The sequence below is a fragment of the Vipera berus genome (genome assembly GCF_964194415.1).
Source record: "Vipera berus genome assembly, chromosome: Z".
Lineage (NCBI taxonomy): Eukaryota > Metazoa > Chordata > Lepidosauria > Squamata > Viperidae > Vipera > Vipera berus.
In genome coordinates, this window is record NC_138205.1 from 130180276 (window position 1) to 130207128 (window position 26853).

Here is a 26853-nt window from a genome sequence, read left to right on the forward strand (position 1 = left end):
GGGGGGGCAGAGTCGAGCATCCCGAAATAACTCAACAGGTCAAGAGGGGAACAAGATGGGGGCTGGTTGAGTTCACCGGAGGGGTGTCGAGTTACTGGAATGTGAGGGTCTGCAGGACAAAGGAGGAAACGGGCGGGGGAGGAATTCGGAGGGGCTGCCAGGAATGCGGAATCGGGGAGAGAGGAGAGGGTCTTGGGGAAGTCTTAAGGGGGGGCTCCTTCACTTTCCCTGTCCTCTCTCTCTCTCTTCTTTCTTTCTTTCTTTCTTTCTTTCTTTCTTTCTTTCTTTCTTTCTTTCTTTCTTTCTCTTTCTTTCTTTCTCTTTCTTTCTTTCTTCTTTCTTCTTTCTTTCTTTCTTTCTTTCTTTCTTTCTTTCTTTCTTTCTTTCTTTCTTTCTTTCTTTCTTTCTTTCTTTCTTTCTTTCCTTCTTTCCTTTCTCTGCCTTTGTCTCTACTTTCCATCCTCCTCCCTCCCTCCCAATGAAATAATCAACCTGGCTGCCCTTTGCTCTCCCTGTGATTCCAGGAGGGACGCAACACACCCGAAAACTGAAAAGAGAGGGACAATTTCAGCAAAAATCCAAAATGCAAATCGGCCACCCAGGAGCCACGTTCGTTTTGGACTGATGTTTGTGTCACCAAGTGATTGTTCATTCTTAGCAACCGCTTTGATAAGATTTTTCTCTCTGAACCCTCTATCATTTTGCGTTTTCTCCCTCTGGGGTTCTCTTGGGAAAGAACCAGCGTTTGCACTGCTAAGCTAGCCCTGTGCGAAGGGAGCCACAGAGTCCTATTTTGCAACGACCTCTGTCACCGTCGTTAAGAGAATCACTGCAGTTGTTACTTTGTTAAGTGAACCCAGCTTCCCCATTGATTTTGCTCGTCAGAAGGTCGCAAAAGGGGATCCTGCGACTCCGGGACGCTGCAACCGTCGTAAATATGAGTCAGGGTCTGAATTTTGATCATGCAATGGCCGTAACTGTGAGGATTGTTGATAGGTCACCTTTTCAGTGCTAAATGAATGATTGTAAGTACAGGATACAGGCTGGGGTTTAGATTGGACACCTCTTAAGAAAGAGCTTGGTAAGAAAACTGGGAGGGGAGGTTGCAAAATGGACCTTACTCATGGAAGGAAGGAAGGAGGGAAGGGAGGGAAGGGAGGGAGGGGAGTAAAAATATACAAAGAAAGAAAGGAAAGAAGAAAGTGAGGAATAGAGAAAAAAGGAAGGAAGGAAGGAGAAAGAGGGAAGGAAGGAAGGAAAGGAGAAAGAGAAAGAGGGAGGGTGGGAGGGGGAATAAATGAAGGAAAGAAGGAAGAAAAAATATATAAAGAAAGAAAGTAATAAGAGAGAAAAAGGAAGGAGGGAGGAAAGAAAGAAAAAGAAAGAAAGAAAGAAAGAAAGAAAGAAAGAAAGAAAGAAAAGGAGGGAGAGAGGGAGGGAGGGAGTAAAAATATACAAAGGAAGAAAGGAAAGAAGAAAGTGAGGAATAGAGAAAAAAGTAAGGAAGGAGAAAGAGGGAAGGAAGGAAGGAAAAAGAAAGGAGAAAGAGAAAGACGGAGGAAGGAAGAAAAAATATATAAAGAAAGAAAGTAATAAGAGAGAAAAAGGAAGGAGGGAGGGAAGAAAGAAGGAAAGAAAGAAAGAAAGAAAGAAAGAAAGAAAGAAAGAAAGAAAGAAAGAAAAGGAGGGAGGGAGGAGGAGGGAGGAGAAAGGAGAAGGAGAGGAGGGAGGGAGGGAGAAAGGAGAAGGAGAAAGGAGAAAGGGAAGGAAGGAAAGAAGGAAGGAAGGAAGGAAGGAAGGAAGGAAGGAAGGAGAAAGGAAGGAAGGAAGGAAGGAAGGAAGGAGAAAGGGAAGGAAGGAAGGAAGGAAGGTAGGAAGGAAGGAAGGAAGGAAGGAAGGTAGGAAGGAAGGAAGGAAGGACAGACCTTCCCCATTCCCCATTGGATAGCTGAATTCAGGGTTTAACGGTCAGCCACACTGATTTGCAAGCCTTTCCTAAGCCAGGATCTGGCAAAATTTCTTCTTCTGCAAGCAGGCTTGAAGGGAGCCGAGTCTGAGGAGAGACTCCATGGTGGATCGAGAAAGACAGCTTGGCTCATAATTAAGGAAGAAATTAAGAGGGTTGTTGTTTTTTTTGTCTCGTTCAGCACTCCTGGAGTCTCCTTTCGCAATGAGTGGCCGTTCCCAGGGCAGAAGGGAGCACCAGTAGTCCTCGACATACGACTGTAATGGAGCCTGCCCGCCCATCACAGCCGTTAAGTCATGACGGTCATAAAACAGGTCAGTCACAGAACTGACCTGATCTTATGACTTTTTTGCGGTGGTCATCAAGCGAACACAGCAGTCGTAAGTGCAAACACATCATTGGCTGGATCCCCAAACTATAAAGAAATGGAGGTTTTCAGTAACAGCGTCGTAAAATGTGAACACGTGATCGTGGTATATAGGCCAATGGACGTAAATCTGAAATGTGGCGGAGTGGGGGCTGTTTGTAACTGTCAGAAAGGATCCAGGTTGTAAGTGAATGGTAGCTAAGCAACCGGTCGTAAGTCGAGAATTACTTATTCTGAATGAATCAAGGTGCAAATTGAGTTTTGTGATATGAGTGGTGCCATTTTTGAATACTTGCAACCACAACACTCTGTCCATCACCTTGCCGATTGTCTTGCACACCGACACACCGAAACACACCAACACTCTCACACACACGCACACATACCAACACACAAGACCTCGTATCCTGATTTACGCCACGTTTGCTGAGCTTTTCCAAACGAAGATTTGCAAAAAAAAAAAAAAAATAGGGAGAAACTCTAATCTACTCTAATGTGCTCACCAAGCAGTTACTTATAAGGATTATTACTCATAGTAGTAAACTACTAGTTGTTTAGTAGTAAACTAGTAGCAAACTACTCATTCATTGCTACTTCTATCAAGATGTAAGTGTATTGCAGTTGAAACCATTAATAGTTACAAGGATTATTACTTATAGCAGTTAACTACTCATTTACTACTACAGATAGTAGATGTAAACATGTAGGTGTATTGTAGTTGAAGCTATTAGAAGGATTATTGCTCATATTAGTAAAGTAATTATTACTCCTGATGATAGATATAATTGATGTGTAGGTGGATTGTAGCTAAAACCATTAATAGATATAAAGCTTATCATTCCTAATATTAAGCTACTCATTTATTACTATAGGAAGATGTAATAGGCATATGGGTGGATCATAGTTAAAACTATTAAGTTACCAGGATTATTTCTCATAGTAGTAAGCTAATTATGTATTATTACAGTAGTAAATGTAATAGATAGGTGGAATTTAGTTGAAATTATTAATTGAAGAAATGTTACTCAAAGTAGTAAACTACTCATTTAGTACTAGAGGGAGGAGGTGTAATATGTGTAGGTAGACCGTTGCTATTGTTCATAATTACAAGGGTTATTAATCACAGTACATTCATTTACTAGAATAGGTATACCACGTACAGGTAGATCAGGTAGATACAACAGGGAGGTTGTTTATAGTAATAAAGTGTTCTTTTACTACTAACAGGTAGATTTAATAGATGCATGAGAGGGTCGAGGAGTAGCGAAGTCTTCCTCACAGGCGGGGGAGATACAATTTGTAAGTTGGTGGCCGCCGTGGAGCCAGGCAGGGAGTGAGGGCAGGAAAAGATAGTAGTGTTGGATTGAGGAGTAACTAGGTGGAGAAGGACAGGCACCCATCAGAAAATATCCAAAACCTCCATCCCGAATGGAAGAAAACAATCCTGAAAACCAAGAGATGAAGAGTTAGTCAACATAAACCAGGTAAACTCTGCTCCATGTCTACTCCATTCTCTGCGCTTCGCATTTACTCCACTTTTGTCAGTTCCACTACTCCACCTTTACTCCACTCCCTGGGGTTCCAGTTGTTGGCTAAACAACTGTGATGGAAAAGGTTGTAAACTTGGACATGGCTCACTCAACAACTGCCTTACTTAACGATGGAAATTCTGGCCCTCAATGTGATTGAAGATTGAGGACTAAAAATTGGTGTTTCTTGACCTTGGGAAGTTGAAGATGGGTGAACTTCAACTCCCAGAATCCCCCAGCCAGAAGGGAAGGGAAAGAGGAAAGGAAGGAAAGGGAAGGGGAAGGGGAAGAGAGGAGAGAAGGAGGGGAGGGAGGGAGGAGAAGGAATGAGAGAGGGAAGAAGGAAGATGGGAGGAAGGAGGGAAGGAGGGAAAAGAAAGAATGAAGGAAGGAAAGGGAGGGAGGAGGAAGGGATGAAAGGAAAGAAAAAAAATAGGAAGGAAGGAAGGAAGGAAGAAAGAAAGAAAGAAAGAAAGAAAGAAAGAAAGAAAGAAAGAAAGAAAGAAAGAAAGAAAGAGATGACAGGGAGAGAAGGAAGGAAGGAAGGAAGGAAGGAAGGAAGGAAGGAAGGAAGGAAGGAAGGAAGGAAGGAAGGAAGGAAGAAAGAAAGAAAGAAAGAAAGAAAGAGATGACAGGGAGAGAGAGAGAGAGAAGGAAAACAGTAAATTCACGTCTTCTCCAAATTGCTCCAAGTCAGTAGTTGAAAACCCTTAAAAACTGGGAAAATGGCCAATTTCTCAGCTGGTGGCTTCGTGGAGCCCAGTGAGTGCTTGACTGGTGGGGGGGGGGGGAAGGGGGGGGTCACAAAAATAAACGGGGGGGTGCGGAGGAAGCAAATTGCTGCCTCTCATCACGGGGATGCCACCTGTGCAAAAAGCAGGATCCGTGGGTGGGCTGAGCATCCGTGAGCTGGCACAAACACACACAACCCGGACACACAAACGCAAACGTGGGTCTTTGCAAAAGAGCAGTTGGGAGCAGAAGAGGCAGGGCGGCTGTGGGTTCGAGACAGAGGAGACCCCTCAGCCTGGCCAGCAGCTCGGCTGCTTAATTTCTTCTTTTACTTTTGATTTTCCACGGTGTCCGCAGGGGGTGTGTGTGTGTGTGTGTGTGTGTGTGTGTGTGTGGAGTGGGTCAAAAAACGGCAACCAGATGCCATCCTGCAGCCGCATCCCTCTTGTGGGGTTGTCATGGACAACGCAGGGGAGGGGGGGGGCTTCAGTTGCACGGTTTCAAGAAAGGGAAGAGAAGGGGAAGGAAGGAAGGAAGGAAGGAAGGAAGGAAGGAAGGAAGGAAGGAAGGAAGGAAGGAAGGAAGGAAGGAAGGAAGGAAGGAAGGAAGGAAGGAAGGAAGGAGAAAAGAGAAGGAGGAAGAAAGGGGGGAGGGAAGAGAAAGGAGGGAAGAGAAAGGAGGGAAGAGAAAGGAGAAAGAGAAGGAAGGAGATACAGAGGGAAGGGAGGGAGGAAGGAAGGAAAGAAGGGAGGGAGGGAGGGAAGGAAGGAAGGAGAAGGAGGCAAGGAGGAAAAGAGTGGAGGAAAATGAAAAGATGAGGATAAAAGGGAAAGGAAAAAAGGAGGGAGGGAGGAAGAAAGGAAGGAGAGGGAAGGTAGGAAGAAGATGAAGGAAGGAAGGAAGGAAGGAAGGAAGGAAGGAAGGAAGGAAGGAAGGAAGGAAGGAAGGAAGGAAGGAGAGGGAAGGTGGGAAGAAGAGGAAGGAAGGAAGGAAGGAGGGAGGGAGGGAAGGTGGGAAGAAGAGGAAGGAAGGAAGGAAGGAAGGAAGGAAGGAAGGAAGGAAGGAAGGAAGGGAAGGAGGCTGAGCTGTGCATTTCGCAATGCAGAGCAAATAATGGGGCCTGTTTCCACTTCATTCCTTCCCTTCCCCCCCCCCCCCTTGGGACTTTGGGAAGAGCAGATAAGGACCCCAATCTGAACCCGTCAAAACTTGAGTCATTCCAGATCTGAGTGACCAAACAGGACCAGGAAACTGGAGGCGATAAGCAAAACCGGAGCGGAGAAACAAGAGGGACCGATAAAGCCAAAATCAGGCTGTTTTCTCTCTTTTTTTATCTGGGGAATGCACCCACACATTTTCATTTTTGCAGGAAAAAGCTCGGTCAAACTTTTCCCAAGGGTTGGGGGGAATTGCATATCAACACGGCCTCTGAGTCATCCCAAGATTGGGTCAAAGAGTTGTTGGTTGTTGAATTGTAAAAAAAATAACGCCAAACCCATCTTCAGAGTTTGTGATGGGAGTACACAAAATCGGTCAAGAAGGAAGAGGAGAAATTTGGGTTGCAAAAATCTCTCTCTCCGTCTCCATCGTTTTTCAGTGACTGCCACAGTGATTCACTTAACAACCTTGGCCAAAAAAAGTCACAAAATTGGACTTGACTCACTTAACAACTGTCTTGCTTAATGATAGGCATTTGGGCCCTGATTGTGGTCGTAAATCGAGGAATATCCTGTGATATTGTTTTGCATGCAGGGATATAAATGGTGTTGGGTGCATCTCGCCCAGACTTACAACAATTCATTTAGTGACCATTCAAACTTACAATAGCAGTGAAAAAAGGGACTTATGACCATTTTTCACACTTAACAACCGTTGCAGCGTCCCCGTGGGTTATGTGATCAAACTTCAGATGCTTGGCAACTGGCATGCACTTATGATGGTTGCAGTGTCCTGAGGTCACATGATGCTCTTTTGCGACTTTCTGACAAGCAGGAAGCCAGATTCACTTAACAACCGTGTGACTCACTTAACAACTGCAATGATTCACTTAACAAACTGAGACAAAACTCACTTAACCACTGTCTTGCTTAGCAACAGAAATGTTGGGCTCACTTCTGGTCGTAAGGAGAGGACTCGCTGTATATGATTTCAAACTTAGATTCGAATTACTTTAGGATTTCTCTAGATTATCCCCACTTATTCATTGGGTTTCAGCTCCATTTCTAGATTTAAATTTGCATTTACATCCGTTCCTCCCACATCAGTAGAAATCGTTCTGGCTGCAATGATGGAAAATGAGAATAAAAAAGAAAGTCTTCGACTTATGGCTGCAATTGGGTCCAAAATTTCTGTTGCTAAGTGAGACATTTGTTAAGTGAGTTTTGCCCCATTTTATGACCTTTCTTGCAACAGTTTTTAAGTGAATCACTGTGGTTGTTAAGTGAGTTACAAGGTTGTTAAGTGAATCTGGCTTCCCCCATTGACTTTGATTGTCAGAAGGTTGCAAAAGGAGACTCTGGAACACTACGACCGTCGTAAATATGAGCCAAACCTCTGAATTTCAATGTGAATATGGGGGATGCTACAATGCGTTGTAAGTCACATTTTTCAGTGCCGTTGTAATTTGAACGGTCACTATATGAACTGTTGTAAGTTGAGGACTGCTTCTATTTCCTTCGGTTTGACCGGAAAAGAAACGATAGCAACAAATCAGGGTTTCTGGGCTACATAAAGCTACAGGAATGTGCTGGATTATCTAAGCCTCAATTGGTTCTCAGGGGGAGACTGGAGAATAGGTGAACAAACCTGCAAAAGGAAATCGTAGGAGGATTAAGAGACGGAGCCTCTTACCTGCCATTTTAACTTGCCATGATGTGTTTCACAAAGGCTAAAATAAACAGGGGGGAAAAAGGGGGGGTGTTGTGAATGATTGCAAGAACTCCACTTTTCTGCATATTATAAATCCCTGAATCTGCCAGGTTGCTTCCAAATTTTATTAATACCACCACTAGAAAACATGTGCCCCGTTAGGTCGTTGTTTCAGGGATATTTTCTTTCTTTCTTTCTTTCTTTCTTTCTTTCTTTCTTTCTTTCTTTCTTTCTTTCTTTCTTTCTTTCTCTTTCTTTCTTTCTTTCTTTCTTTCTTTCTTTCTTTCTTTCTTTCTTTCTTTCTTTCTTTCTTTCTTTCTTTCTTTCTTTCTTTCTTTCTTTCTTTCTTTCTTTCTTTCTTTCTTTCCTTTGTTCCTATCGACCCACCCCACCCCCTTCCTCCTTTCCCTCCCTAGCAGACAGGTAAGTGGCTACTGCTCTTTGGGGAAGGGAGTGAAGGATTGCTAGACTGACTGGGAAATTGTCACGGAACACTGAAAATAAAGAACACGTGACCACGGTAGCAGTAGCCTAGGAGCACAACAGCAGTCAGTAGCCTTAAAGCAGCCACACTTTCCCCACATCTCATTTTCTCTGGTCCCAGATTTTGGATCCATTCTGTAAGTTGCTCCTTTAAGGTATCTTGGTTCATTTGTCTGAAATGGTATAGGGTTTCCTGCCTGAGCAAGGGGTTGGACTAGAAGATCTCCAAGCTCCCTTCCAGCTCTGTTATTCTATTCTATTCTACTCCATTCCGTTCCGTTCCGTTCTATTCCATTCCATTCCATTCTATTATTTCTTATTCTATTCTGTTATTTCTTATTCTATTCTATTCTATTCTATTCTATTCTATTCTATTCTATTCTATTCTATTCTATTCTATTCTATTCTATTCTATTCTATTCTATTCTATTCTATTCTATTCCATTCTGTTATTTCCTATTCTATTCTATTCTGTTATTTCCTATTCTATTCTATTATTTCTTATTTTATTATGTTATTTCTTATTCTATTCTATTCTATTCTATTCTATTCTATTCTATTCTATTCTATTCTATTCTATTCTATTCTATTCTATTCTATTCTATTATTTCTTATTCTATTCTGTTATTTCTTATTCTATTCTATTCTATTCTATTCTATTCTATTCTATTCTATTCTATTCTATTCTATTCTGTTCTGTTCTGTTATTTCCTATTCTATTATGTTATTTCTTATTCTATTCCATTCCATTCCATTCCATTCCATTCCATTCCATTCCATTCCATTCCATTCTATTCTATTCTATTCTATTCTATTCTATTCTATTCTATTCTATTCTATTCTATTCTATTCTATTCTATTCTATTCTATTCTATTCTATTCCTAATTCTTATTCTATTCCTAATTCTTATTCTTATTCTATTCTATTCTATTCTATTCTATTCTATTCTATTCTATTCTATTCTATTCTATTCTATTCTATTCTATTCTATTCTATTCTATTCTATTCTATTCTATTCTGTTCTGTTATTTCCTATTCAATTCTGTTATTTCGTATTCTATTCTATTCTATTCTATTCTATTCTATTCTATTCTATTCTATTCTATTCTATTCTATTCTATTCTATTCTGTTCTGTTATTTCCTATTCTATTATGTTATTTCTTATTCTATTCCATTCCATTCCATTCCATTCCATTCCATTCCATTCCATTCTATTCTATTCTATTCTATTCTATTCTATTCTATTCTATTCTATTCTATTCTATTCTATTCTATTCTATTCTATTCTATTCTATTCTATTCTATTCTATTCTATTCTATTCCTAATTCTTATTCTATTCCTAATTCTTATTCTTATTCTATTCTATTCTATTCTATTCTATTCTATTCTATTCTATTCTATTCTATTCTATTCTATTCTGTTCTGTTCTGTTCTGTTCTGTTATTTCCTATTCTATTATGTTATTTCTTATTCTATTCCATTCCATTCCATTCCATTCCATTCCATTCCATTCCATTCCATTCCATTCCATTCCATTCTATTCTATTCTATTCTATTCTATTCTATTCTATTCTATTCTATTCTATTCTATTCTATTCTATTCTATTCTATTCTATTCTATTCTATTCCTAATTCTTATTCTATTCCTAATTCTTATTCTTATTCTATTCTATTCTATTCTATTCTATTCTATTCTATTCTATTCTATTCTATTCTATTCTATTCTATTCTATTCTATTCTATTCTATTCTATTCTATTCTATTCTATTCGTCCTGAAAATCTAATCCTTTGAAAAGATTTGATGATGCCTTTGCATGGTAGGTATTAATCCCCCCACCCCATTACATTTTGCTGGTGCTGTTTTTCGTCCAAGAAGCACAACGAATGATAGGGTGACATTCCCCCCCCCCCGGCCTGCCCCTTCCCCAATCTCGAGTTTAAAATCACTTAGAGGACCTGAATTATTTATATCCCATCGGATCATTTTTTTTCCCCTGCTGCCCACGTCTGGACAGGAACTCGTGAGTCATCACTTATTCCATCCTCCCATTGACATTGATCTTTTTCATAGAAGTAATTTACAATCTACACACACACACACATCATTTCTCCAGAAGGTCAAATCCCATGGAGCACATCAATGCCCGTTTGGTCACAACCCCAACCTCAAGGTGGAAAAAAAGGTTATTCTCCAGAGAAGCCTCTGACCTTCATAATTGATACACCCGTTGGAATCTTCTTGACCCGCCATCAATTTATCAACTTCTTCCTCAGTTAATCTTTCTCCTGAAAAACAGAAGAGAAAAAAGAAAATAATTAAAAAATTGAGGAGATGAGTCTTTGAAGACTTCACAGTTCCTGCTGCCCAGAAGAAGGATGGGACTTACCTCCTGTTGTAAAGATGGGAAGGGGCGGAACGAAAAGATTCAAACTTTACACAGTGATCGACTTATGACCATTCAGTTAGTGACTGTTTGAAGTTACAACGGAGCCGGAAAAAAGTGACTTATGACCAGTGGTCGCAAATACAGGTTGTCCTCGACTTACGACCACTACTGAGCTCCAAATTTATGCTGCTAAGAGAGACAGTTAAGTCTCAGTTGCCACCGTTGTTAAGTGAATCCCTTAAAAACATGGTTGTTAAGTGAATTTGGTTTCCCCACTGACTTTGACGGTCACAAAAGAGGATGACTTGATCCTAGGACGCTACAGCGGTCATAAGTGTGAGTCAGCGGCCAAGCATCTGAATTTTGATCGCGTGACCGCGGGGATGCTGCAACGGTCATAAGTGTGAGTCAGTGGCCAAGCGTCTGAATTTTGATCACATGATCATGGGGATGCTGCAACGGTCATAAGTGTGAAAAACAGCCACAAGTCGCTTTTTTTCTCTGCCGTCGTAACTTCAAACGGCCACTAAACAAACTGTTATAAATCGAGGACCACCTGTAATGCTTTTGACTGATTTTATTGTTTTAACATGTTTCTAAACCTTTAATTGTAATAGACGTTTCAATCGTGCATTTGCCCAGACTTGTTTGCCGAGATGGGCGTCTATAAAAATCAAATCAATCAATACAAAAATACATAAATACAGCTGTTGCAGTCTCCCTACAGTATAATCATCCGATCAAGATTTGGGCACTTGGCATGTACCTGCGACGGTGGCAGCACCCCAGGGTCACATGATCGCCATTTGCAGCAAGCAAAGTCAATAGGAAAAGCTAGATTTGCTTACCACCTAGATCCCTTAACAACTGCAGTCATTTCCCCCCCCCTGTTGTGATTCAGGGTCAGCCTGTGGGTTCGGCAGTTGGGTCAGAGGACTCAGAGGAGGAGGAGGGGGTGTTGAAGACCTTGCTGAGGGGGTTGAAGATCTTGCTGATGATAGCCCTCAGCCAGGCCCCTCCCACTTGGTCACCATGGAGACCCAGCTGTGTGAGCCTGACAGCGTGGATGAAGATGACCCACAGCTGGCCCTGTTCAAGGACGCCTGACGCAGGAGGCAGTCAATTAGGAGTAAACAGAGGAAGGCAATGGGGCTTCTCGGAAGGAGGCAGAGAGAAGCCACGCCCTGAACTCTATATAAGGGGAATGTGTGGGAGGGCTGGTTTGCTGAAGGCAACCGCTCGGATGGTTCATCTTTCTTAAAGCTCCTGTTTCTTGGTTCGTGTCTTGTTTGTTTTTGTAGCTATAAATTTGGCAGGCGTAATTCCAGCCTCTTGCCGTTTGTAAAGGGGTTGTCCCTGCCTTTTCTGCAGGGCCGGTAGCAGGCTGGTACAGAACACCCCCCCAAAAAAAACCCCTGCTTTAAAACAAAGGCTAAAAAATTGAGCCTTAGCTTAGCAATGGGAATTCGGGTCCCAAAGGTGGTCGTAAGTGGAGGACCATCGGTTTGCCTCTTTGCTGCAAATCTGGGCAAAAAGAAAACATGGCCATCCCTGCCACAGGTGCCATTCTCACCAAGGGTTGCCAAAACGTGGCGGAGTTCAGCTCCCATCACCGTGCCGTTCCCTTCTTTGTCGAAGACCCGCAGGCCTTCCACAAAGTCTTCGTACGTCCCGGTGTCTTTGGTCTTGGCGATGTGCTGGAGCATGGGCAGGAAGGTGTCAAAATCCAACATCTTGCTGTTCATTTCTGCCAAGAAGAAGAAAAAAGTGTCCACACGGCTCACCACAAAATACCACAAAGCAAACCGTTAGCAGAAGGACGACAGAGTTGGAGGGGACCTCAGTGGTCCTCTAGACCAACCTCCTGTTTGAGCAGGAGACTTTCCAGACAAATTCTGGACCAATGGCTGTCCAGTTGTTAATCGAACGCTGCAGTCGTTAATCGAACGCTGCAGTCTTTAAGCGAATGCAGCAGTCATTAAGTAAACACTGCAGTGGTTAAGCGAACACTGCAGTCATTAAGTGAACACCGCAGTGGTTAAGCAAATGCGGCAATCATTAAGTGAATGCTGCGATCCTTAAGCGAACACTGCAGTCATTAAGCAAATGCTGGAGTTGTTAAGCAAACAATTGCAGCTGTTAAGAAAACACTGCAGTCATTAAGCGAACGCTGAAGTCGTTAAGCAAATGCAGCAGTCATTACACAAACCCGATGCCAACTTTGCAGGAAATCAACCAAAAAAAAAAAAAAAAAGGCCTCGCAAAACGTGATCAGATAAGTGCAGGATGTGGCAAACGGCAAACTGTTTATTTTTAACTATTTATTGTTGGGGCTAAATTAATTTAATTTATTTTTAATTTTTGTATGTCGTGTTTTATTGCCCTGTACAGCACCCTGAGTCCTTTGGGAGAAGGGCAGTATAGAAATTTAATAAATAAATAAGAGTCCAAGCCAGTTGGCATCACGTGACTGCGCTGGCGAGGGGCGACTGTTGGAAGATTGAACCCGGGTCATAAGTAGCTCTGGGAAAATCCATGGGAGCTTCAAACGGTCGCTAAGTGAATGGCTATTAAGAGAGGACTGCCTCATGGAGAAAGGGTGAAAAGAAAAACTGCACTGAAGCTAATTTTGCAGAATTGCCACAGTGCAACTCCACTGAGGAAGAAGATCTAACCGTCTGCTTTTGGGCGTCCGAGGACTTTGTGGACTTCTGCCTGGGTGGGATTCTGTCCGCAGGACCTCAAGACGTCTCCGCACTGGCCGTAGGTGATTTTCAATTCCCCCTTTTGAGTCCGGTCAAAGAGTTCAAAGATCTCCTTGAATTCTGAAGAAGAGAGAGAGAGAGAGAGAGAGAGAGAGAGAAACACTATCAGGAAAAAAAATTGGGCTTTGCATCACAACACAACACTGGTTGCAAAGTAGAATATCCAGTGCTTTTTCTGTAAAAGAAAAAGGTGCCGGAACTCACACACGTCATACAACCCGTCTTGTCTACCCTACAAGGTTCCATCCAAAAAAGCTGCCGGAACTCCGTTCTGAGCTTTCTATGACAAAAAAAGCCCTGAGAATATCTAATAAGAGGGCTGGAAGGGACCTTGGAGGTCATCTAATCGAACCCCCTGCTCAAGCAGGAAACCCCATACCTTACTTAAAAGCCTCCAGTGATGGAGCATTCACAGCTTCTGGTGGCCAGCTGATTAATTTTCCCCAATGTTAGGAAGTTTCTCCTGAGTTCTAGGTTGCTTCTCTCCTTGATGAGTTTCCATCCGTTGCTTCTTGTCCTGCCTTCAGGCGCTTTGGAGAATAGATTGACTCCCTCTTCTTTGGGGCTGCCCCTGAGATACTGGAAGGCTGCTATCCTGTCACCCCTGGTCCTTCTCTTCATTAAACTACACATACCCAATTCCAGCAGCCGTTCCCTGTATGTTTTAGCCTCCAGTCCCCAATCATCTTTGTTGCTCTTCTCTGTACCCTTTCTAGAGTCTCGACATCTTTTTTATATCATGGTGACCAAAACTGGATGCAGTTATTCCAAGTGTGGCCTTACCAAGGCCTTGTAAAGTGGTATTAACACTTCACCTGATCTTGATTCTGTCCCTCTGATAATGCAGCCCAGCACTGTGTTGGCTTTTTTGGCAGCTGCAGCACACAGCTGGCTCATACTAAAATGTAAGAAGAATGGAGGCTAAAACATATAAGGAACGGTTGCTGGAATTGGGTGCGTCTAGTCTAATGAAGAGAAGGACGAGGGGGTGACATGATAGCAGTCTTCCAATATCTCAGGGGCTGCCCCAAAGAAGAGGGAGTCAAGCTATTCTCCAAAGCACCTGAAGGCAGGACAAGAAGCAACGGATGGAAACTCACCAAGGAGAGAAGCAACCTAGAACTAAGGAGAAATTTCCTGACAGAACAATTAACCAGTGGAACAACCTGCCTCTAGAAGTTGTGGATGCTCCAACACTGGAGGTTTTTAAGAAGAAATTGGATAGCCATTTATCCGGATTCAGGGGTGGTGGTCTCCTGTTTAGGCATTGGGTTGTACTAGAAGACCCCCAAGGTCTTTAAAATCTGTTCCAACTATTCTGTTGTATAGGTAGACCTCGACTTACGATCACAGCTGAGCTCAAAATTTCTATTGGGACAACAGTTAAGTGAACATTGCCCCATTTTACAACCTTCCTTCGCCACAGTTGTTAAGCGAATCCGTGCAGATGTTAAGGGAGTAACACCGTTGTTAAGTGAATCTGTCTTACCCCGTTGACTTTGCTTGTCAGAAAGTCACAAAAGGGGATCACGTGACCGTGGGACGCTGCAACTGTCGTAAATATGAGTCAATTGCCAAGCACCTGAATTTTGATCACGAGACCACAGGGATACTCCAACGGTTGTAAGTGTGAAAAACACTTTTTCCACTGCTGTTGTAAATTTGAACGGTCACTAAACTAAGGTTTGTAAGTCGAGGACTACCTGTATTTCATTTTGTTTCTTTGCATTTCCCTCTCCGAGGGAGATGGCAATTAGGAAATAGGAAATATAAATAAATAAGTAAATAAGGGGGTTAAATATTCCCAATGTGTTTTGAATTCCTATTTAAAAATAATAATAATTTTTCAGTTACTAATTCTCTGAACTTTCTCATTTGGTTTGCTTTTCAAAAGTTTGAAAAACTTTGCTGTTGATCTTGTTATCGGCTGCTATTTTCATTCCAGCTCATTTCTGTGTCCCCTCTAGGGATAGTTACGATTAAAAAATAATTTTAAAAAAAGGACAGGTCACCCGGTTTACGATAAGATTTCTCCAGTCTGAGAATGTGGGAGTTGAACAGGAAAAAGCCATCTTCATAATTAGCTTAAAACAGGGCCACCGACCTCTGCGACTCTCAGATACAGGAAAACATAAAATTTTGGGCTATTTAAGCATTGCAAAGTTCAACAGCATTTTGAAAGTTTTAAATTCCAGTTCTTATCAAGAGTTGGATGTCCGGTAAAGAGTCATGGTAACCTCTGAGAGACATCTTGGATTTATCTCCATAAATTAGAATATCCAAATTAAGGAATGTTCAAAAGAGGTTGGTCAACTTCATATATATATATATATATATATATATATATATATATATATATATATATATATATATATATATATATATAATGTTTTCTGAGGTTTTCGCAGGTGGTTATTCGGGTTTTTCCCCGCGTAGAACTAAAGGTGTAGGAGCGACGTTTCGACGGAATCCCAAAAGCAGCACAACTCACCAGCTCAGGTCTAAAGCTGGCAGCTGAGACCAGCCCATCCACTCAAAACACACCCCCACCCAATCAGAACACACCCACCATTCAAAACACACTCCCACCCAATCAGAACACACTTACTCCCCCACCCAATCAGAGCACACCTCCACCCACAGAACACACCCCCTCTGGCAGTTTAAAAAAGAGGAACAAACAGCCACATGCTTCTCCCAGAAGAAGGAAGCAGAAGCCACCAGCCTGATGATGACGGATGGGATTCCGTCGAAACGTTGCACCTACACCTTTAGTTCTACGCGGAGAAAAACCCGAATAACCAAAGATCCATATATATATATATATATATATATATATTTGTTTTCTGAGGACAGACAGCTGTTGGACAGACAGCTGTTCAGTGACTTTTGCCCCACTTTGCAACCTTTCTTGCCACTGTTGTTAAGCGAATCACTGCAGTTGTTAAGTCAGTAACACGGTTGTTAAGTGAATCTGGCTTCCCCCATTGACTTTGCTTGTCGGAAGGACACAAAAGGGGATCACGTGACCCCGGGACACTGCAACCGTCACAAATATGAGTCAGTTGCCAAGAATCAGAATTTGGATCACGTGACCACGGGGAAGCTGCAACCGTCATTAAGTGTGAAAAATGGTTGCTTTTTTCAGCACCGCTGTAGCTTTGAATAGTCACTAAATGAATGGCTATAACTTGAGGATTACTTTTACCTGTAATTGTCAATCCAGATCGGGCACCGTGCTGTTTCCTCTTCAGTAATTAATTAGTTCATTAATCAGTTCATCCTAGTTTTGGGCATTTACACGCTCAACTGGTTCCCAGTAGGTTGTGGGACTGAGCTACACTAAATGAAATTACAAAATGATTTTGTCCCGGCTATCTCCCAACAACAGAAGCAAAGTCTCCGAAGCTCTGCTGAAGCAGCCGCGTGGGGTGTCTCCCATGCTGTGTGGATAAATTGCCCTGGGGTGGCATTTGCACTAGCGTACCATTCAGAAGGCAGGAAAGAGGGAGACTTTGACAATGAGATTAAAGATACTGCATTGCAGGAATGCAGCTATGAATTTTCCACTGTGTCAGAGATGGATGGATGGGAGGTGGAAAGGGAAGGAGGGAAGGAAGGAGGGAGGGAGGGAGGGGAAAGAAAGGAAAAGAAAGAAGGGAGGGAGGAAAGGAAGAAAGGAAAGGAAGGAAGGAAGGAAGGAGAGAGGGAGGGAGGAAAGGAAAGGAAGGAAGGAAGGAAGGAAGGAAGGAAGGAAGGAAGGAAGGGAAAGAAGAAAGGAGAGAGGGAGGAAAGGAAGAAAGGAAAGGAAAGGAAAGGAAAGGAAAGGAAAGGAAAGGAAAGGAAAGGAAAGGAAAGGAAAGGAAAGGAAAGGAAAGGAAAAGAAGGAAGGAAGGAAGGAAGGAAGGAAGGAAGGAAGGAGAGGAGAGGAGAGGTAGGGACTTAATACCATATTTCACACTTAACAACCATCACATGATCAAAATTGGGACACTGGGCAACTGACTCATAGTTATGACGGTCGCAGTGTCCCGGGGTCAAGTGATCCACTTTTGCGAACTTCTGACAAGCGAAATCAATGGGGGAAGCCAGATTCACTTAACAGCCGTGTGACTAAGTTAACAACTGCAGTGATTCACTTAACAGCTGTGGCAAAAAAAGTGGAGCAACATTCACCTAACAACTGTCTCACTTAGCAATGGAAATTTTGGGCTTCAATTGTGGTGGTAAGTTGAGTACTGATCGTAGGGCTGTCCTGCTCCAGCATGAGGATGGACTAGAAGACCTCCAGGGTCCCCTTCCAACTCTGTGATGCTGTTCTCCTGTTTTGCTATCCAACAGCTCGTTTCGAGCAAGCAAAAATAAAATAGAATAAATCCAGAATAACCCCTTCCTGCTATTGTTCATCCCACCGTATTGATTTACGCTGCTCGCTGCTCATCCGGAGATCAATTCGCTCCCAGCTTCTCTGCCTGCCTCAATTTAACAATACCACCAAGCAGGTCATGGCTGCTGATGGCTTCTGAAGGGATTGTATTCGGAGATAAACAGAAGAAGGCGGTTTCCTTCGGTCGAAGGAAGTCTAGCTGTGGAGTCAGAATAAGGATGTGTCTGATGCAACGTGAGAACTGAAGCGGCATGCTGGGCAGCCCAGAAAACTCAGAGCGGCTTTGCCCAAAGATGCTTTTTCAACCAGTCAGAGCTGAAGAAGCTTCTTGGATGAGAAGCAAACAATCTTCAAAGAAAAACAAGGAAGTCCAGTTGCCTCCTGAAAAAAAAGCAACCAGGACCTGGAGGATGGAGAATCTCCATAGACACATAGATAGGTGGACTTCAACTCCCAGAATCCCCCAGCCAGCCATGTTTTAAGAGGGGAGGACTTCAACTCCCAGATTCCCCCAGCCAGTATCTTTTAGGAGGGGAGGACTTCAACTCCCAGAATCCCCAGCCAGCTATGCTTTAGGGGGGGACTTCGACTCCCAGAATCCCCCAGCCAGCTATGATAGAATTCAGAATATGATGAATTGGTTTTTCCTAGGTTAGCAATCAACCATTCATTTAGCAGCCTTTGAAATTCCAATAGCATTGAAACATTGAGTTATAGCTGGTCCTCACGACCGTCGGAACATCCTCACAGTCACGGGATCACCATTTGTAACCTTCCGGCAAGCAGAGTGAAGGGTGAAGCCAGATTTGCTTAAACAGCCACATGATTCGCTGAACAACTGCACTGATTTGCTTAACACACTGCAACAAAGCACGTAAAGTCCGCCATGATTCGCTTAGCAATGGCCTCGCTTGGCAAGAGAAATTCTGCTCCCCAAACGCAGTTGCAAGTCATTGAATTTGTGACCAGAGAGATGCGGTGACTGTCGTAAGTGTGAGAACTGGTCATAAGTCTCTTTTTTCAGTGCCATTGTAACTTCAGATCATCGTTAAATGAGTGGACGTAAAGTGAAGACTTACCTGTACTAGCAAATACATTTTGATAAACTCCCTTTTCCATTATTTTTTTCATTTGTTACTGAAGGATGCTCATGCCAAGAACCGGTCTTACAAAAAAGAAGCCTTGAGGCTGAGCTGTTGGAATTAATTAGTAATTAATTAATTAGGAAAACCCCTTCGCTACAGATGGAAAAGTGAACGGCCTCTTACCTTCAATTTGATCATGAGTGAATTCCACCTGAAATAGGGGAGGGGGGAAAGAGGTTATTCACACCTGGCATCAAATGGGAAACTCAAATGTATGTATGTGTACACTCTGAGAGCAAGCAACTAAATTTCATTTTTAACGTGTGCCATTGTGCCCACAGTAAAAAATGACAATAAAGGTTATCTATCTATCTATCTATCTATCTATCTATCTATCTATCTATCTATCTGTCTGTCTGTCTGTCTGTCTGTCTGTCTGTCTGTCTGTCTGTCTGTCTGTCTGTCTATCTATCTATCTATCTATCTATCTATCTATCTATCTATCTATCTGTATCTACAAAGAAAGGAAGGAAGGGAGAGAGAGAAAAATAAAGAAATAAAGAATGAAAGAAAGAATGAAAGAAAGAAAGAAAGAAAGAAAGAAAGAAAGAAAGAAAGAAAGAAAGAAAGAAAGAAAGAGTTTTAAAGAACCATTTTTCACACTTACGACCATTGCAGCATCCCCACGGTCTTGTGATCAAAATCCAGATGGTTGGAAACTGACTCATATTTACGACGGTCGCTGCATCCTGGGGTATGTGTGTGTGTGTGTCACGTGATTCCCTTTTGCGTCCTTCTGGGGAAAGCTGGACTCACTTAACAACCGTGCCACTCACTTAACCGCTGCAATAACTGTGGCAAGGAAGGTCATAAAATGGGGCAAAACTCACTTAACAACTGTCTTGCTTAGCAGCAGACATTTGGGGCTCAGTTGTGGTCGTAAGGCGAGGACTATGTTTGTGCAGAAATGAGCTGAGTTTCTAACCAGCTGAGAAATGTGCATCATGGTTAGACAAACCAGCTGGCTTTTTTTTTTTGCTTTTTTTGCTAATGCAGCGCAAAAATCTGTTTCAGATTCCTGAACGCCTCCCGAGCAGATGGCTATCTCTGCTTTTCTGTTGCTTAGTTGTGCTTCCCCCCCCAAAAAAAAAAGATATTGGCTAAGCTCCTTCCCTATCCCAAAAAAGGATTCTCTCTCTCCCTCTCTCTCTCTCTCTCTCTCTCTCACACACACACACACACACAAACACACACACATAGACACACATTTTTTAAATTTATATGCCTGGAGTCAGGGATGGGCCATCTGCCCTGATTTAAAATTAGCCCTTGCCCCTTCCCCTATTCAGAAGAAAGAGAGAAAGAGGAAGAGAGAGGGACAAAGAGAAAGAACGGGAGAAAGAAAAGAGGAAAGAGAGAGAAAGAGAATGAGAGAAATCAAGAAAGAAATAGAGAAAGAGAGAAAGGGAGTGAGAAAGTGAGAAAGAGAGAGAGAGAGAAAGGGAGAGAAAATGAACAGGGGAGAAGGAGAGAGAGAAAAAGAGAAAGAATGGGGAAAGGGAGAGAAAAAACGAGAGAAAGGGAGAAAGAAAAAGAGAGAAAGGGAGAAAGAAAGATGGAAAAAGAGAAAGAGAGAACGAAAGGTAGGGAGAGAGAGAGAAAGGGAGGAGATGGAGAAAGAGAGAAAAAAGTGAAAGAGAGAAAGAGAGAAAGGCAGAAAGAGAGAAAGAGAATAAGAGAAATGGAGAAAGAGAGAAAGGGAAAGAGAATGGGAGAAAGAGTTGGTGAGAAAGAAAGAGAGAGAGAGAGAGAGAGAGAGAGAGAGAGAGAGAGAAAGAAAGGGAAAAAGGGAGAGAAAGAGAGAGAGAGAGAGAGAGAGAGAGAGAGAGAGAGAGAGAGAATTGAAGTCCACACATCTTCACACATGCTGGCTGGCTGGGGAATTCTGGGAGCTGAAGTCCAACTTTTTCAAGTTGCCAAGTTTGAGAAACCCTGATTTTAACTGATTCCTCCAAACTTAATTGCTTTCCAAATTAGCCCTGCCAGTCGGTGATTTCCAATTTTATTTTTCAAAGTCAAGTCTCCACCCTTCCTCGACTGCAGAATTATCACCAAAATCTCTTTGAATTAAATGCAAGAATGGAAGAAAGAGGCCAAATCAATTAGTCACGCCTTAAAACAGGATAAAATTAAATTACCCAGGAATTTCTCCATCTTTTCTGTCTTGAGGGGTTGTTGTTTTTTCCAGGAACTGACACTTAATAATAATTTTAAAAAAAAAGCCGTCCAACATACAGCAAACGGTGTCATAAAAAGTCACACGGCTCCGAGAAAAACAGAATTTTGATCTGCGCAGCGTCTGTTTTTAAGCTAATTTCTTCTCAATTTTTGACTCCGGGCATGTTAAGTTTTCCTAATTCTGGACTGTTACCGTCATTTCACAAGTGGGGGGGGGGCACGGCACGTAAGTCAAACTTAATAAAAGAAATACAGTTAGTTCTCTACTTACGACTGTTCATTTAGTGACAGTTCAAAGTTACAATGCCACTGGAAAAAAGAGACTTATGACCGTTTTTCACACTTACAACGGCTACAGCATCCCCACGGTCACGTGATTTTTTTTTCCACATGGAAATTAAATTAACAAGTTGGAAAACGTATGAAGAGTTTGCTTTTTTCGGCATACCGGGGAAATTAGCTCATTTATTGCAGGAAGATCTAAGGATGCAATAAATACAAATACGGATTATTCTATGACATTATGCACTCAGGTTTAATTAGAGTTACACATTCAATAAAGAGGGAAACCAGACTGATGTTTGCACACCAGGTTGTTATGTCCCAAAATTGCTGAGGGCGGCTAGTTTTTCCTTTAAAGAGAGTGAGAATTAAAGGACAATCGTGTTTATCCAAAGCGAATGAGCATTCAACAGTCTGCAATCTCCAACTGACTCAATGGTGTGTTTTTTTTTCTTTCCGTGTTACCAGCAAAATTTCTACACAATGACAAGCACAACAGGAAGATGTTTCCTGCTGGGTCAAGTAGGAAGAAGGTCAAAAAAGTTTAAAAAAAGAAAAGAAAAAAGTTTGACTAGCCTTGATTCCTTGTTTATGCGTCTGCAATGTTTTTGCGGTTACTTTTCCGGTTTGGAGTAGTGGAGAGCTTAGAAACTGGGTGGTGGTGAGTTCTAGTTCTGCCTTACTCATGAAAGCAGGCTGTGTGGCCGTCAGATACACACCTTTACGTTCGCTCAAGGGACACCCAATGCAAAAGCCCACCAAATGTTTCCCACTGGGCTTGATACATAATTGGGAGATTGGGGGGTGTCCTTCCTTCCTTCCTTCCTTCCTTCCTTCCTTCCTTCCCCTTCTTTTCTGTCTTCTCCTTCTCCTCCTGATCTTTTTTTCCTTCTCATCTTCTCCTCCTTCTCTTTTTCCTCCTCTATCTTCTCCTGCTCCTCCTACTCCCCATCTCAACTTCTCCTTCTCCTTCTCTTTTTCCTCCTCTCCCTCTATTTTTCCTTCTCCCCTTTTCATCTTTCCCTTCTTCTCCTCTTCCTCCTTGTCTATGTTGTTCTCCTCCTCCTCCTTCTCTGACTCCTCCTCCTCCTTGTCTATCTTCTCCTTCTCCTCTTCCTCCTTCTTCCCTTCTCAACTTTTCCTTCTCCTTCTTCTCCTCTTCCTCCTTGTCTATGTTTTTCTTCTCTTCCTCCTCCTCCTCCTTCTTCCTGACTCCTCCTCCTCCGTGTCTCTCTTCACCTTCTTCTACTCCTTCTCCTTGTCTATCTCCTCTTCCTCCTCCTCCCTTTTCCAACAAAAGCAACTCTTTCCCCCCCCACTCCTTTTATCGAGAGAGGACAGCTGCAAGGGAGAAACGAGAGGACCTGGGGGGGAGGGGGGAGAAAATGTGCTGACCATCCTTCCCTTAATAAACCACGGTTTATTTTTGGAGGAACGAAAAGGTCAAGGTAAGCCAAGAGGCATCAGGTAACCTGGAAGGGCCAAGACAATGCCCCCTCCACCCTCGCAGCCCAGCAGTTGTTGGCTGTCAGAGTCTGTGCCAAATGCCCGCCGTTCCTGACAGTCAAGAAGTCAAAAAAGTCAAAATGGCTGGGGCTCTGATGATGGACTTGTGGCCGCATTTCCTGCAGGTATTTCCTGCAAGAGGGGACCCACCTCTCCTCCAAAGCCCCCCGAAGGCAGGACAAAGAAGCAACGGATGGAAACTCACCAAGGAGAGAAGCAACCTAGAACTAAGGAGAAACTTCCTGACAGTGAGGACAATTAACCAGTGGAACTGCCTGCCTCCAGAAGTGGTGAATGCTCCAACACTGGAAGTTTTTAAGAAGAGACTGGACAGCCATTTGTCTGAAATGGTATAGGGTTTCCTGCCTGAGCAGGGGGTTGGACTAGATGACCTCCAAGATCCCTTCCAACTTTATTATTATTATTATTATTATTATTATTATTATTATTATTATTATTATTATTATTATTATTATTATTATTATTATTATTATGTATCTTGCTTCTCATTTCTGGGTGGCTTAAAAAAAACACAAGAAAAAAGTATGACCATCTCCATCATTTTCAATTTTTAACCCCGCCTCACAAAATATATTTGATCATGACATAAAAATTTAAAAGATGCTTCTTGTTTTACACCGCCTGATTTCATCCACTTAACACCCCTGTGAGGTGGGCTAGGCTGTGGCACCCAATCATACACCGGAAAGTATAAGGAGGCGGAGCCGAATCTTCCATGTTTAAGCTCAGGGCTTAAGCTACCCCCCCACTGTCTCTCTCTGGGTCAATGGGAGGGTTAGAGAGAACCATAGCGGGTGTGTGAAAGAGCTGGTTTAGGAGGAAGGAGACCCAGGTTCAAATCCTGATCAGATACAGAATTCGTAATAAACTCACATCCATCTGCTCAAAGAATATTTAAGGAGAAATACAAGTAGTATTCAACTTATGACCATAATGGAGCCCAAAATTTCTGTTGCTGAATAAGACAGATGTTAAATGGGTTTTGCCCTGTTTTATGACCTCTCTTGTCCCAATTATTAAGGGAATCCCTGCAGTTGCTCAGTTAATGGCACGGTCGTTAAGTGAATCTGCCTTCCCCCATCGAGTTTGCTTGGCAGAAGGTCACAAAAGGGGATCACGTGACCTGGGGACACTTGCAACCGTCATAAATATGAGTCAGTTGCCAAGTGTCTGAATTTTGTTCACGTGACCCTGGGGATGGTACAACGGTCGTAAGTGTGAAAAACAGGCATAAGTCACCTTTTTTGCTGCCGTCGTAACTTTGAACAGTCACTAAATGAACTGTGGTAAGTTGAGGACTGCCTGTGTTGGATGCCGAAATGGGGGGAGGCAAATGGAATTTATAACAAGTTGAAACCTTCTCATCTGCAATTATTTTAAGGATGACTTGGTCAATGTTTGTGTCTCCCATATTTTACTGCCTATAGTAATTTAATCTTTTTTTCCGAAATGTCCTGTTGAATTTTGAATAAATGTTTTTAAAAGTAAACTAAAATATTGCAAGGTATTACATGAAAGTAAAAAGTAAATTTAAAATTGAAATAAAAAATATAAAATAAAATAAAAATATTAATAAAATAATATAATATAATGAAATGAAATGAAATAAATAAAATAGAATAAAATAATGAAACAATGAAATAAAACAATGAAATAAAAAAATAAAAAATATTAAAATAAAATAATATAATGAAATGAAATAAAATAAAATAATGAAATGAAATAAAATAATGAAATGAAATGAAATAAATAAAATAAAATGAAGAAATGAAATAGAATAGAATAGAATAGAATAGAATAGAATAGAATAGAATAGAATAGAATAGAATACAATACAATACAATACAATACAATACAATACAATAATAAAATAAAATAAAATAGAATAAAATAAAATAAAATAAAATAATAAAATAAAATAAAATGAAATAAAATAATAAAATAAAATAAAATAAAATAAAATAAAATAAAATAAAATAAAATAAAATAAAATAAAATAAAATAAAATAAAATAAAATAAAATAATTCCATCCAATCTCGGGAGAGGACAAAACAGGATGGCTTGGAATTCTTTTAGGCGTTGCACAATCCCATCCAGAAAAACGCTGGCTGATCCCTTAAAGGGGAAGTGTGGGAGAATTGCCTTTCATTTGCATTTAGGAGGAAATAGGCCGGCTTTTCCATGCCCAAGTAAATTGCTCGTAGGGATGTCCACGTGAGTCAAAAAAGTCAAGATGGCAGCCACAACCAGGCAGTCAAAGACCCCCCCCCCTTTTTTTTTTACACGCCCAGTAAAAAGAACCTGGCTTTTGACAACATGGCTGAGGCTGCCATCTTGACTTTTTTGACTCACACCCCACCCCTCCACCCCGGTCCTTTGACCTCCAGCTGATTTTGCCAGTTCGCTGAATCAGCCAAACCAATAGAAAATGTTTTATTAGAGAAAAGTCTGCATGAAGTAGCAAAACCTGGTTTGCCTTCAGGGTTAAGCTTTGTGGATGAAAAAATGCCATATCCTTTTAGGGAGTTTGTGTGTGTGTGTGTGTGTGTGTGTGTGTGTGTGTGTTGTAAATGACAGTAACTGGATGTGCGTTGCTGAGATAGTTCAAGAAAGAAGCGAATAAATTCAAATCTCTTTTCCGGCTTCCTGGCTAGGTGACTCAAGCAGGAATTAAGTAAAGCAGAATTCTATTTAAAAACTAATCGCAGGCTTCCCATCTCAGCAGCACACATGGTCCATTTTATTTTATTTTGTTTTACTTTATTTGTTATTTTATTATTTTTTTCAATATACCAGCTACCCCTTTTGCTGCCTGAGTGGCAATAAAAGTAAAAATACAAATATTGCAACATTAAATATTAAAATACACATCAATCCATACATGTATCTTTATCTATATTGGTCATCTTAAGTGGCTTTTTCAATGGCAACTGCTGGGAGAGCAAAATCTGCATTTGGGGTGGATTTTAAGAGTCCCTTAGGCAAGTGTTACATTCGAGCACAACACAAAATGCAAGTTTTCCCAACCTTTGGCGACTTTAAGACAGTCGGACTTCCAATTCCCACAATTTGTCGGCCAGGGAGAAAGAGAGGGAGAGAGATGAGAGAAATAGATAGATAGATGAGATATAGAGAAAGAGAAAAAGAAAGGGATATAGATACAGGGAGATTAGATAGACAGATAGATGATAGATAGATAGATAGATAGATAGATAGATAGATAGATAGATAGATAGATAGATAGATAGATAGATAGATAGATAGATAGATATAGACAGAGAGAGTAGATACAGAGAGAGGATACAGAGAGAGATTAGATGGATAGATGATAGATAGATAGATAGATAGATAGATAGATAGATAGATAGATAGATAGATAGATAGATAGATAGATAGATAGATAGATAGATATAGACAGAGAGTAGATATAGAGAGAGGATACAGAGAGAGATTAGATGGATAGATAGATAGACATAGATAGATAGATAGATAGATAGATAGATAGACAGACAGACAGACAGACAGATGAGAGAGAGAGAGAGAGAGAGAGAGAGAGAGAGAGAGAGAGAGAGAGAGAGAGAGAGAGAGAGAGAGAGAGAGAGAGAGAGAGTAGATACAGAGAGAGGATACAGAGAGATTAAATGGATAGATAGATAGACAGATAGATGATTGATAGACAGATAGATAGATAGACAATGGCTGCTCTGTCATTCCTGGGGAAACCAATCCTGCCCAGAAAACCTGAGCAGAGTGGAAACCACACCAGATGATCCTCTGTAATTTGGCCACTGCTTTTAGCCAAGCATCCTAAAGCCGGACGGGTTCCCTCGAGATCATCCATCCCAACCCATTGCTGCCTGCTTGCCAGAAGCACACTGGAGTCAGAGACCCATTCCACCCACCCTCCATCAATCTGTCACTTAAAAACAGTTCCTCACTTCCCGGTCTCCAAGCCCCCCTTCCCCCTCGCCCACAGCTAACTAAACTAGGTTTCCTGGTTTAAAAAAAGGCCCCTTACTTTGATGTTGGCTGGGTTAAACTCCACTTCTTTCTTCTCCGGCTCAGGTGGGGGAGCCGGCTTTGGGGCTGGCTTGGGTTCCTCCTTTTTAGGCTCGACTTTCTTCGGCTCAGGTTTTTTGGGGGCCATCGTGCCGGAGATGGGGTGGGGGCGCACAGGCAGGCAAAGCTGGTCACGTCAAGGGACGGAAGGCAGAGCAGCTGAGAGTACCCCG

General features: G+C 41.9%; 2 protein-coding genes and 1 long non-coding RNA gene across 3 annotated transcripts in view; 2 read left to right on the forward strand and 1 right to left on the reverse strand.

Moving 5' to 3' along the window:
* LOC308677644 overlaps positions 1-26853 on the forward strand; it is a 792073-nt gene that overhangs the window by 629008 nt on the left and 136212 nt on the right. The gene's annotated exons all lie outside the window — the stretch shown is intronic.
* JMJD4 (jumonji domain containing 4) overlaps positions 1-26853 on the forward strand; it is a 178480-nt gene that overhangs the window by 66694 nt on the left and 84933 nt on the right. The gene's annotated exons all lie outside the window — the stretch shown is intronic.
* On the reverse strand, positions 3594-26853 carry MYL3 (myosin light chain 3). The gene is made up of 7 exons (XM_081344237.1): positions 26640-26853; positions 18757-18784; positions 13012-13161; positions 11910-12083; positions 10158-10235; positions 7445-7481; positions 3594-3777 (listed from the first exon to the last, which is right to left on the reverse strand). The coding sequence occupies exons 1-6, from the start codon at positions 26766-26768 to the stop codon at positions 7453-7455; spliced, it is 588 nt and encodes a 195-aa protein (XP_081200363.1). The 5' UTR covers positions 26769-26853; the 3' UTR covers positions 3594-3777; positions 7445-7452.